This window comes from Mustela putorius, unplaced genomic scaffold, assembly GCF_011764305.1.
Source record: "Mustela putorius furo isolate JIRA1106 unplaced genomic scaffold, ASM1176430v1.1 tig00003853_pilon_pilon_pilon, whole genome shotgun sequence".
In the NCBI taxonomy this organism is placed as follows: Eukaryota; Metazoa; Chordata; class Mammalia; order Carnivora; family Mustelidae; genus Mustela; species Mustela putorius.
Window position 1 is genome coordinate 42,694,728 of NW_025422005.1, and position 13,217 is coordinate 42,707,944.

Sequence of the window (13,217 nt, forward strand, 5' to 3'; positions counted from 1 at the left end):
GTGATGAGGCAGAGTGGGGGACAGGTCAGTCTCAGCCTGGACTGGACAAAGGGCAGGGCAGCAGGGGCTGCCCCGAGTGGCTGGGCTGAAGGGCAGTGCGGTCATCACCTGGCTGACTAGGGCAGCTTGTACCCTGGGTCCCGCTTTGGGGGCCCTTGGGCAGACTCAGCTCCATTGCCCTACAGACCGCAGAGGGCCCCAGGGGGTGGTCCATCCCCAGGGCCGCTCCACGTACGAGATACTCACCACTTCCACCTGACCCGAAACCCCTGTGTTGGGGGCGTGGGCACTAGGCACCCTGCCCTGTGACGGCAGCACAGTCCCGGCCGCAGGCCCTGGCACTTGGTCAGAGCTCAGGAGGGGCCGCGGTTCTCAGTGTTTCCTAAATAAGGGGCGAAGAAAGCATGGCCGGGAAGGGAGATCAGGTCCAGTCTCTTGGCGGATCCTGCCCCAGGGGCCCAGCCGCTGCTGTGCTCCCTAGACTAGGATGGAGACCTGGCGGCGTCTGGGAGGCGGGAGGCCTCCGGGTGCCAAGAGGAGGAGCGGAGGCTCAGCGGAGACCCCGCAGGGGAAGGGGGCAGTCACATCTAAATTCAGGGTCAGGATGAAAGCTGCTATGACTGAGTCCCTACTGTGTGCCGGGCCTTTGTCTCCAGCTCGCTCATCTGTCTTTTCTCTTTTCTCTTTTGTTTCTTTTTGCCTTTGTCCCCATCTCTCCCTCTCTCTCTCTCAGAAACTAAATGGGATCCAACTGCCAGCTCCTTGTGTGTTCTCCTGCTCACGGCGCAGCCCTTTCATTATTAATAGAAATATGTCCTCATTGTACAGCTTAATTCTGCTTATCTGGAGTGGATTAAGTGCTTACAATGACATGCAGTATTGATTCTGGAGCATCTCTGTTAAAGGAATTTTGCCACGACCTAATTAGTTCCATAAAACCAGTGGAGGATGGGACCATGGGACCGAGGGTGCCTGGGAGTCAGGAGCCCTGAGTCCTCATCCCAGATGCCCACGTGCTATGTGGCATTAGGTCAGAATCTCCCCACTGGAGGCCAGGACTGGGGCCTGTTCTGGGAGCAGGAGGTGGGAGCCAGGTTGCCCGGAGTCCTTAGGGCTGGAAGTGCCGTGGGTATTGAATCCCTTGCTCTACCGCCCTCTGGCTGTTTCAGGTCCCTCAGTGTCTGCATCTTTAAAATGGGGTCATTGTCGGGCTCTGGAAGGAAACAGATGGGCCTCTGACTGGGGCAGGTGACGAGGGTTTAAGGAAAGGTCCATGTACAACAGTGTGGATGGCAGACTGACGAGGGACAGTGCGGTGCCCTGACTTTCCTAAGAGTGGGAGCAGTTTCAAGCCTCCAGCCCAGGCCTGACGAGGGAGGACAGGGGGTCACTGCTGTGACCAGCACATTGGGGGGGGCACATTGGGGTCTTGAATGAGGACGGAGCCTGCCCAGGGACCCTTGCTCTCCCTCCTCCTTCCCAAGCTGGGCTCCTCACTTGCTAGAAACAGCTGGGAGGCAGAGGGAAGGGAGCCCCAGACACAGTCCCCACACATTGGCCTGGACACAGAGCAGGACGCATGGCCTCTGTAGGTTTCAGGGGGAGACCGGGCACGTATACAGGTGGCAGCCTTAGTCCTGTCCCCACTTGGCTGGGTGGCTTCTCTGAACCTCTGCTTCCTTCTCTATAAAGAAGGGATTGGGGTGCTTGGGTGGTGTCGTTCATTAAGCATCTGACTATTGGTTTCAGCTCAGGTTGTGATCTTGGGGTTGTGGAATCGAGTCCTGCGTCAGGCTCCGTCCTCTGTGTGGAGTCTGCTTAAGATGCTCTTTGCCCCTCCCCTACCCAGCACTCTCTAAAATACATAAACCATTGAAAAAAAAAAAAAGAAGAAGAAGAAGAAGAGATTGACTAGATCTTTCCACCTTGCTTTGCCTCCCTGCCTCAGTCTTGGAACTGGGTTTGACTCCTGACTGCCCTGCCTCAGGACAGGCCGCTCCTCCGCAGAGCTGTCCGAGGAGAGCCCAGCACACAGTAGGTCCGCAACACCCGCACCTCCCCTTATCTCATTTCACTTCAGCAATGCCAAGGTAGGAATTTTCCTGAAGGACTTCTTCTTCTTTTTTTTTTTTTTTTTAACCAGGTGACCTTTAGGGTGACGTGGTGAGATGCAGGACGCTGTCCAGGCCATCTGTCCAGGTCTGGATGAAGGGGAGGGAGCCAGGCAGGGGAGGACAACAACCCCGAGTGAGCCTCGGTACCCTCAGAACTGGTTTCCTTCCCCCATCCCAGACAGCGTGGAGTAGGGTGGGGATCTGTGTCCAGGCGGGGATGCTGTCTGTAGCCTGACCCCCATCTTCGGGAGGCTGTTTGGACTCTGTCCTGCCGCCCCAGGCCCTCCCTGCTGACCCGAACCCAGAGCCAGCATGAAAGCACGTTCCAGTGACTGAGAAGTCAGCTCAGAGAGCAAAGGTCTAGGCAAGCTGATCTGGGTCCCAGTTTGAGCCTTAGCCTTGGTCTTCTCACCTGCCTTGCAGCATGGTCCTGGGACCAGCAGGCCGTGCGGGCCGTGTGAGGCGGCCCCCCTTCCCCGGGCCTCCGAGCCCCTCACCCGGGCTCCCTTACACACCCCTCCACCCTGCTGCCCGCCTCAGCCTCGACGCCCCCTTGCGGGCACAACCAGGCCCCCACGTCTTGTTTCCAGTTTTTAATGTTTTTCTTGTAAAAACCCAAAATATAAAACTGGAAGGGGAATGGAAAACAAGTTCTGTACATTTTATATACACGAGGTCTGTGATTTCAAAACTGTGGGGGAAAGAAAAGGAAGACACAGGCAAGGGAATGTTGCAGCTCACGGATCCTGAAGGGCACCCCCGCGCCGCCTGCTCGGGCTCAGGCCGGCGCTCCTGGCCAGTGCTGGCAGCCGCCGCAGCCTGGCACCCTGAGTCTGTGGGGAGCTGCGGCCTGCTGGCTCAGGCTGGGTGCCCAGAGGGTGGGGACAGACGGCCAGTGGGCAAAGCAGTGTCTGCCATAGAGGGGGGCAAGCGCAGGCAGGGCCTTCCTTCAGGTGTCCGTGTAGATGGACGGGATGTGACTCAGGCAGTGGTCAAAGGCCCCGTTGGGGAAGAAGCTGCAGTCCTCGGGGCCGCTGGATGCCATGTCTTCGGATGGCTGTGGTGGCAGGGCCTCGTAGCCTGTGGGTACAGTGGGGAACAGGGTCCGGGCTGGAGAATGCAGGGGCTCTGCCTCATTGTCTTTTCCCAGCCTCCCCTCACCCCATCTTATTGCCCAGGGTCCCTCTCATAGTGTCTTCCGCAGGGCCTGCTCTGAGGCTTTACTCTTCCAGAAAAGGGAGCTGGTGGGTGGGAGGAGACGCTCTAGGCCTAGCACTCCCCCGAGGGGCTGGGGCAGCCGGACAGACAGAAGGCTGACTCGGGGGCAGACTGTCACCCAGTGCTGGACTATAGGACAGGACTATAGGCAGGGAAGAGAAGGAGGGCTATCACAGTTCTTGCCCTTGGGGGCTTGTCCCCTCCTGGTAGAGGGAACCCAGCCCATCCCATCCCCACTCTTTCAGGTTCCTTCACCTAACCAGACACGAGAAACCCAAAGAAGGAGATGAGCACTTACTGGGTTCTTACTGAGGGCTCTTGAAATCTTAACTCAAGTCTCTCAACAATCCTGTGAGGTAAGGAGTCACTATCCCATTTTACAGCTGAGAAGACAGGCTCAGAGAGGCCAAGACACTTGCCTAAGGCCAACTGCTGGTCAGTCGGGGAACTGGGATTTGAACCCAGAGCCATCTGGCCCCAAGACACCTGGTTCTTCCATTGGACGTGCTGTCCGAGTGGGGTCACTGTTCAAAGGCCCTCAACCTGGAGGGTCTTACCCAGTCCCTGCCCAAAGAGCCAGGTCCCTGAGCTGCTGTCACAGATTTCTATAGCCTAACATAGGCAGGCCTCAGTCTTTCCATCTGTGCAGTGGGATTAATCTGAGCTACTCCTGGGGCCCCAAAGTGCCACCCTGTGAGTCTGGATCAATCCATGTCTATTCTCAGCTTGGTGGGAGGTGTAGGCAGCTTTGTGGGTCCTGGGATGGGCCCCGAATGCTGGGCTGCCACCCAGATAGCAGAGGAGAAAGGAGGCCACAAGAATCCACTACGTTGGTGTGGGGCATGGAAGCTGCCTCTTGCCTGTGCTCATTCTTTGTTCCTGTTGCTAAGCCCAGAAACCCCGCCGCGGGCTGCATGGAGCAGGGGAAGGATGAAGGGTGAGAGCCGGCAGTGCTGGGATTGGGGCCAGTGCCTTATCACACCAACCCACGCGAGTGCAAAGAAGAGACATACATCCCCCACGCCCCGTGCACACCCTTGGAGAGGGTACACATCTGCCTATGACGCACAGAGGTAACACACCCCCATCCTCAGACACACTTACAGCATGCTTGAACACAGTCTGTGTGCACAGATTGGAGTCCTGGGATGGGAACCAGGCAACGCAGTGTGTGTACAGATGGGAATAAAGGGTAGAGAGAGCGCGTGTACACAGTGCGTGAACATCAGCATGAGTGTGACATCTGCACATGCATGTAGACCTGAGCACCTGTACCCTGTGAGCTCCTTAAACATGCAGGGGGGCTTGTAATGCTTGGAACCTGCTTGTATGGGCCCTATGATATCCACAGGCACCACGGATACTCACCACAAATGTGTGAAGAAAGAAGACACACACAGACGGGAGAGCACGTGTGTGAATGGGAACATAGGGCCCCACGTGCAGGTGGACGCACAGGCTTCTGGGCGCTTGTTTACGGCCTTCTTGTCCCTCTGTCCTTAATCCTCTACCCCCAGCTGCACACACCCAGAGCTGTCCAAGGGGTCTCTGGCATGGGGCCTCAGGCTGAGATCCCCATCTGTCTGAGACCCCCATCCTGCCCACGCCTTGTAGCTTCCAGCTGGCTGCGGGCCTGGAGGCTGACTTGGGGAGGCTGACTTGAGGAACTCTGGGAAGGTCGGCCCCAGCCCTCAGATGCCCCTGCTCTGATCGGCTCGGCCTTGCTGGTCTGAGCCCATCCACCCTGGCCCGTCACTGGCTTTCTCCACTGCAGTGGGACCCTTCCTTGCAGAAGGCCCAGGGCTCCATAGTGGGGGACATAGATGCCACACAAGGTACAAGCACAACCTCTAGGCTCTGTCCTTTCCTAGTAGTGTGGCCACTCCAGTCTCGTTTCATCTGTTCGACAGAGATCCGTCTTTGTCTCTTTCCTGTTGTACCCCCAGGGTCTACAACCGTGCCTGGCATGTAGTAGGTGCTCAGTAAATAGTTAAAGGGCAACATCAGCTGGACTGTAAGCTCCCTGATTCTTCTCTGTCTTCAGAAACCTGCCAGTGCGCAGACACGTAGCAGCTGTGACAACGTGGGAGGGACACTGATCTGGAGACAGGCAGGATGCCAATCCCAATTCTGTGGGGTTCTGGGACCTCTGGGAGCCTCGATGTCTCCTTCCACCAAGTGGGGATGACTCTGCCTCTTCAGGCCGTCCCAGGGCTTCAGGACAATGTACATAAGCACCTAGCCCAGGGTTGGGCCATGGTAGGCAGTCAGGGAAGGGAGGCAGGCAGCTGGGGCTTACCGGTGGCAGATAAAGGTGCGTTGAGGCCGTGGTAGCTATTGGGCCGCAGGGGGTTGAAACCGTGGGCTTCCCCGGCCAGACCGTCCCCGCTGGCTGCTGGCTCAGCTGTCCGGTAGCAGTCGCCGTAGGGGAAGCAATTCTGGATGGAGTGGAAGGTGCCCTGGTACCCTGCAAAGAGAGGCAGCAGGGGCTGCGTCAGCGAAGGATGAGTGCCCGGGGGCGAGAGGGGCCAACCCTGCTGCGCTGTGCCATCTCCCATATAGTCCTGTCCCTCCACATTGGGTGTGAAGGAGAGAACAGAGCTCCAGCGGGAGAAGGTGCCAGCGGTCCTGGGCCCCTTTCCCAGCTCTGCCGGCCGCTGGAAGGGGAGGGTAAGGTGGCCTCATGTAGCGGCCCCTGACTGGAGTCATTTGTAGGCTGACGCAGCGCTCTGAGGGAAGGGACTGTCGGCCCCCCACCCCCACTTCCTGAGATGCCTGCTCCCTGCCCTTCCTCCAAGCAGCAGGCTGTTCCCACCTGGTCAATGCTGTTCCCTTCAATGCCTTGTCAATGGAATAACTCTTCCCCACCCCTCCAATGGAATTTCCTCAAGAAGTGCCCCTGACTAGGTGTATTGGGTCACTTGACTCTTGGCTTCTCCCACAGTGACTCTCAGCGCCCTCCCTCATTCTGATGCCCGCTGTCTCCCCCATCAGTGCCCCATTCCCCTCAGGCACCCTGAGCAGAAGTCAGTGGGTATCTATGGAGAGGGGCCCCCAGCCAGAGCTTACCTTGTGGACTGGGCAGAGGTGGGGGTGGAGGGCTCTGGAAAGGTGGGTAGGATGGCTTGCTGGAGAGTGTGGAGAAGGGCTGGACTCCTGGAGAATGGCTCTGAGAGGATGGTGGCAGCGGTGGTGGCCCGAGTCCCTTCAGTGGGCTGACCATAGGGGAGAGGAGGCCAGGTCCCAACCTGGAGAGAACAGAGGCAGTCATCAGTAGGACAGGCTCTGGGGGCCAGGGGGCCAAAGGCATGGCTGCTGCTGCTTGCTTCCCTCCAGCCATGAGGAGCTCGCTACCTGATCTGCTCTTACTTAAGACACCGCAGTTTGAAGAGGAAGCTTTTACTCTAGATTATGTTCAAACTGGAATTAAATTTGAAAGTCATCTAAGCTTGAAAGTCCAAAGGGATCAGTAAAGAAGAACTTCTATCTGGTATTTAGGACTGGCAATCAGCAAGGAACACTGGTTATCAGAAGGACCTTTGGAGTTGACAGAACTGTTTTAAAACCCCATCTGCTCTCACTGGCTGTGACTTCAGCAAGATGCTTAATGTCTCTGAGCCGCTCCCAGGGTTGCTGTGTGTCCAGCTGGGACACTGGGATTCTCATGAGCTACGGGAAGTACCAGCCACCCCCGCGGGACCATGCTGCTCTCACTCTGCACTTGCGCTCTGGCTACCGGGAGGACAAGCCCCAGAAAAGCTGCCCTGACAGCCCCATGGCACTGAGTCACCACCCACTGAGTCCCCGCCTCACCTCAGGCCCTGGGAGAGAAGTTCTTGTGTCTGCCTCGCTCATCAAAACAGCAAGGTTCAGAGACATAGCTCACCAGGTTAGTCCTGGCCACACTGACCTCACGGGTTAGGATGAGGGTAAAATTAAGTAAGTTAAAGTGGACATAGCACCCAATATGATGTTACATGTATTCTGAGCCACTCCATGAACCAGCATCATTATTATAAAGACATAGGGAAAGAAAACAAGCAGATAGTTCTGATGTCTAAGTTGGGCTTTCTTCCCCCACACAGTGAGCTTTCAGGGACCTTCTGTCTCCATCCTTGCACTCCCATACCTCCTGTGATGGGGGGCTCACCACCTCTATTCATACAGAGCCTGAGGTAAGGCAGGCCTGAGCCTGTGTTCTCTGGAAGTTCACTCTCTGGAATAAGGTCATGGTAGCTGAGAGTTGTTCTGTCACCCTGACCGCAGCAGAGCCCAGGCAGGTTATCTAACTAGATGGCATGTCCATCCTCATGCTGCTCCCACTGCCTCTGCTCACAGGAACCGACCTGGCCCTGGGGCCAGATGGACTTGGGGGCTCTGGGGACCAGCCTGTAAAGCCCTTATGTGCATTGCGGAAGAGGCAAGGGGAGCTCAGAGTGTCCACTCTCTGATTTGCCTTGTGGATCTGTTGGACCATCCACCTTAAAATATACTACAAATCCAATGTCTCAGCTAAGGTGACCGTTATAGGCCAGAAACACTACCTCTGCTTACCCTCTAAACATGACGTGTTAGGGGGACAGATCAGCACCTTTCTGTGAGGGAAGCAAGGCTATCCTGAAATGGAGAAAGATTTAGGGAGAGGCCAGTGGGCCCCAGGTATGTAGCCCTGCTGGGTCCCCCCACCTGCTCCCTTCAGCCTGGGTACCCTCTGCTCACTGCTGTCATTCGATGTTTGGAACCCCACCACTGTGAGTGTGCTGAAGGTGACACGGGGGGCCTCTGTGCTGGCTCCTGGTTCCCGGTCCCCCATCTCACACACTGCAGGTACCTCCTCAGCATCAAGTTGACGAACTGAATCCTCATCAAGGCCCCATGACCTTCTTATCATCCTCATGACTGTTTTTAGGCTCTTCTCACAGAGCTGTCAAGTGGGAGAGGGTTTACCCTGCGGTCTATATGCCGTGGCGGGCTGTGCATAAGCCGTGTGTCCTCACAGCAGGTTCTCAGGCTGAGACTGGGCTGAGGTGTGGCCCGCGGGGAGGCTGCGGGGTGGCCTGTAGGGGACCTACCCCGCTTCAGGCCCGCTGCGTGGTGACCACCTGCCTCAAGCCCGGCCCAAGCTTACACCTACGGCAGCCCTTCCCTGACTTCCCGACGGTCCCCTGCCCTGGGAGCTCCTGTGGGAAGGCTGGGCCTTGCCTCTCAGGGGCACTGTGCTCAGCCCTGGGCCGGGAACACCACAAACAGCTGATAAACACTAACCAACGGGTTTTTTAACCGCTCAGCTACAAAACCCAGAGATTAACAGCGCTGCAGAATTAAGGAGAACCAGATCTGAAGGAGGAAAAAAAAATGCATTCTCAAAGTTTGTTTTCCCTGTCTCAAACCTGCCATAAATTCACATTTGCCACCTTCACAGCCAGTGAAATTAAACAGAACACGACTCTCTCTGCAGCCGACATGAAGGCTGAGGTTACGCTGCTCTACCTGAACTCTTTAAAAGGAAAAAAGATCATCTGGAGCTCCTCTTCTGAGTCATGCAAATGATTCCTAAATCAAATATTTTTGCTTCAATTGGAACCTATAAAAATTAATATAAAACCTCACTGGCTTGGCAGACTGAGGGCTTCATACCTCGTATGGGGCTGAGGGGGAAAAACCGCCCTTTCGGCGTCTTCCCTGAGCCAGGGTAAATAAATTTGGTCATGAAGTCAGGCCCTCTTAGCATATTTTTGAGTGAATCAGATAATTCTGTCAAACTCTTTAAACGTCCCAGCAAACCACCAGGGAGCCGCGAGTGGCCTTCCCTGTTGACTTTGGCAGGAAGGGGAGGCTGAAGGCCTTTTCCCTCTGCCTTGCTGCTCTTCTCAGGGGCTGAAAAAAGAAACCCATTCAAGCTGGGCCTGGGCCTGCTGTCAGGCTCGAGGGCCCTCTTCTCCCACAGCCCAGCGAGGGAGCCTGGGTGCCTGGCCCTTTGGGATGACTCGAGCAGGAACTGGCACTTGGATGGTGGGCTGGGCTGTCCTGGTCTTGTCATCACTCTGCCACTCGCCGCAGGAATCCCTGACGGGCACTTACACGCAGGCGGCAGGCAGGTGATGAATGAGGCAGAGCAGAGGGCCTGAGCAGGGAGAGGCCTGTGTGGTTTATTTTAGTTTGGTTGGAGACATTTTGGGGGCTGGCGTGTGGATGAGCAGGTGGCCTGAGCTGGTGGGTGGGTGGGTGGGGGGGAAAGGTGTCCGTGTCCGTGATGCCACGTACAAAACCAGCAGGTGTTGTGTCTGCTGTGGCTGCTCCTCACCATCTTCCTAAAGAAGATTTTAATACCCATTTTATAGAGGAGGAAACTGAGGCTCAGGGAGGCCTGGTTCTCTGGGTCCCCTTTGGCTTCCCCTCAGGCTGCCTCCCTCCCCCAAGTCTTCCCTGGTCCATGAATGGCACTTCTGCCTCCCCAAGGGCCCATCCCGGGTGCCTCCTCCTCTCCCCGCCCAGCTGCGTTTCCTCGAGGCCCGCTGATTCTCTGATGCCTCCTGGTGTTCCTCCTCTCCACCCAGCAGCCCTGGCTCAGGCCTCCACCCTCCCACATTCAGTGCTGCCTCTGGAAACCAGCCCTACACTGCAGGCCACGCTGTCCTCCCCAAACTGACCACATCCCTGCCCAGCTCCCTTTGGATATAGCCCCACCACAGGCCATGTGATCTGGCCCTGGCGACCTCCCTCCTGAGCTTGTCACCCTACACAAAGGTGCATGTTTCCCAGAACACGGCAAGGCTTCAAGGCTTCACCGTGTCTGCACTCCCACTGCCCCTTCCTCCCAATCTCTCCTCTCTGTCAACTGCTGCTTAACTGTGGAGGCCTGGTCTAGCACCACCTCCAGGAAGCCTTCCCTGCATTGTCCTCCACCGCACTGGGCTCTCCTCCAGGCTTCCACAGCCCCTTCTGCTTCTTCCCTCAGAGCCCTTGTCCTATGTGGTCAATCCCTGCGGGTCTATGTCCCTTCCTGATGGTGAGATTCTCCAGGGCTGGGGTCATCAGTCGCTCGAACATGGGGTCCAGGGCCGGCCCCCCTCAGGGGCTCAGTAACTGGACGCTGACTGACTGGATAAGTGAGTGGCGAGGAGCCTAGTTCGGAGCTCTGGACAGCAAATTTGTTGATGAAGCCAGGCTGGCCCCAGGCACAGGCAGGCCAATGCCACGGCCAAGGCTGTGGCCTTGGGGAGCAAGGGCAGAGAAGGAAGGTACCGAGGCCAGGCCTTGGGGGTCAAGTTTGATCAAGTCCTGCTAGTGATAAGTGAAAGTGGCAGGGAGGGCAGGCTGTAGGGCTGTGTGAACTCCCTCCGCACATTTGCAATGAAAACAGATTTGGCAGCACCAGGGGCCAGCAATTAGCACATTTACCATTTCCAGCCAATTAAGTGGCCACAATGGGAACCACATTGAATACAGAAAGAGACCGCTCGCTCTTCCTTGCAGTGATCCTGCATGACGGGCCCCTGGACAAACTCTGCGGGCGGGGCGGGGCAGTGACCACAGCTGCTGTGGCCAGAATGGTGGTGAGAGCCAGACGAGCACCTCTAGAGCGGGCAGCAGGCAGCCTGCTCGCCAAACGTGGCATGAGCCAAAGAGAAGCCGGAGTCAGGCTCCCGAGGCGGCCCAGTCAGGCAGTCCAGGGTGCAGGGCAGGGCACAGTGTCTTCAGCAGTCGCCCTTACAGGGGTGGGGGGAGAGGAGGAGCACACACAGTGAGGTGTCAGGAAGTCCATGTGCCAACACCCTCTGCCTGGTGTGTGGCCTCGAGGCGCCAATGAGACTGTGCACAGGTGTCCGTCCAGGATATGGTACACAGTAAGCGCCGCATAAATGCTGACAGTTTGCATTATCAGTGATAAGCACAGAGTGCGCAGGACGCCTCCCCTCACCTGCCCCTGTGCAGGTGTCTGCTTGTGGTCCCGGAGGACCGGCTTGCTGTACGTACCCGTCCCTGGTGCTCTCAGCCGTGGGGAGAGGGGACAGATGGTGGTGGGAACTGGTGCTGGCATCCAGTGGGTGGTGCCTGGAAGGGACCTCGTGCATGGGGGGCAGGATGCCCGATGAGAGCCCATTATGAGGGGTGACAGAGCCAGGATACATGCCTGCAGGGAAGCAAACAATTACCACTGGGCTTCGGCCGCTCCCTAGAGATGGCTGTGAACCACCCAGGAGCTGTGTGTCTGCTGTCAGAAAGAGACAGACACGAAGCGAAACCAGCACGGTCGTATTACCAGGAGGTCGGGGGCCCAAACAAGGAGGGGATGGCCCTGCTCCACTGTTCGTGCCCCGGCTACAGGGCTGTATATGGGGCTGAGGCTGTCCTGAAAGCAGCGGAGGACTGAGAAGGGGCTGTCAGAGGCATCAGCAGGCCAGGCTGTGTGTGTGTGTGTGTGTGTGTCACACACATGCTTGCATTTTTTTAGGGTGGTGGGTTGTATGGAATGTGCTGCCTCAAGTCTCCGGAGCTGTTCTGTGTAGCCCTGGAAGCAGACAGGGATCCTGGAATGGAGAGAAGCCTGAGAGAGACTCAGGGCTTGGCCATACTTCTCATAGGCAGACCTGATGTAGAGGTCTGCCTTTGGAGGAAATGAATTCCCTGTCTCCAGAGACATGCAAGGACAGACTGGATGTCCACCATGAGGGGTCCTAAAGACAGGGTAAGATTGTGCTCGCTGGATGTCAGGCTGACCTAGGAGACCTATGAGAAGGGACGCCACAGACGGTTGTACAGGCTATATACAACACAAGGGTTCTGACAGAGGAGAGGTGGCAGCCATGCTCTCATCTACGATTCTAAACCTCTAAAAGATGCCTGCAAGGTGGTACCACCTTCTATCACCTGTTACTCCCAAGGGTCTTACTCTTGTTAAGACAGGTAGGGAATGAATCAATGGAGGACATTAGGTCATAGTTGTTGCTACAGGGGTCTAATGGAGGGTCTGGGAGTAGTTACTGAGGCTAGTGCTTCCCAAATGCCTTCACCAAGGAACCCCAATTAGAAGGGAGAAGGACCCCAACTCTGGGACTTGAGCCTGAGAGGGACCCAGCAGAGGTGGCAAATTTTCCCTCTATTTTATCTGAAGAAAATAGGACCAATTTTGTTCCCCTTTTAACATCTGGCCACATTTATTTGACTTTTATGACACTGACATCATTTTCCTAGAAATTAAGTCATTATATTGATGGCCCAGGATAACTCCACAGGCTCGTGGCCACACCCAGAGCTCTGATGCAGGGTTCACACTGATTAGTCTGAGCTCGCCTGGGTCAGCTGCTGCAGTTTGAACAGCACCCCGGTCATTGTGGGTCCAGACCCAATGCTCTTTACCATGAAGACCATCCGAGCACACAGCACACTCTTTTCGTGCATGGAGTCAAGAAGGAACTTTTACATTCTCCAGTGGCTGGGGGGTTCCAAGGCTAGCCCATCCCAGGTTGGCCCCTTTCTCCCAGACCTGCAGCTCAGGAAGCTACCACCAGGAACTGAACAGACCAGGGGAGGCTCCCTCCCTGAACAGCAGCGAATCAGGCCTCCAACTGATACCAAAGAAAGCCCGCTTAAAGCCAGGCCAAAGAACTGTCCTGGGGTTCTAGCTCAGGCTATGTCCAAGATGTCCACGTAAGGGCCTGTGGGCCAGGCTTCACTGTGGGCTGGCTGTGAGACCCCAGGGCTCTGAATGGGCTCTTGGGGGGCCCTCTGCCTCTCAGCTCCAGGCCTTATCCCTTCCCATCGTGGGGACCTCTGGTCCCAAGGGCAGCCCCACCATCCATCCACCACACGTCCCTCCCCAGCTGTCAGGAAGGCACTGGAGGGGATTTCTGGGGATAGAGCCTGGCTCGGCACTGCTCCTGG

General features: G+C 56.6%; 1 protein-coding gene across 2 annotated transcripts in view; it reads right to left on the bottom strand.

Moving 5' to 3' along the window:
- Positions 1–2,701: 2,701 nt before the first annotated feature.
- GLIS1 (GLIS family zinc finger 1) overlaps positions 2,702–13,217 on the bottom strand; it is a 216,775-nt gene continuing 206,259 nt past the window's right edge. For both annotated transcript variants that reach the window (XM_045064557.1, XM_045064556.1), the window contains exons 8-11: positions 11,310–11,466; positions 6,402–6,580; positions 5,632–5,799; positions 2,702–3,194 (exon numbers count right to left, since the gene is read on the bottom strand). In XM_045064557.1, coding sequence (XP_044920492.1) covers positions 3,064–3,194; positions 5,632–5,799; positions 6,402–6,580; positions 11,310–11,466 — 635 coding nt within the window. In that variant the 3' untranslated portion in view covers positions 2,702–3,063. The remainder of the gene's footprint in view (positions 3,195–5,631; positions 5,800–6,401; positions 6,581–11,309; positions 11,467–13,217) is intronic.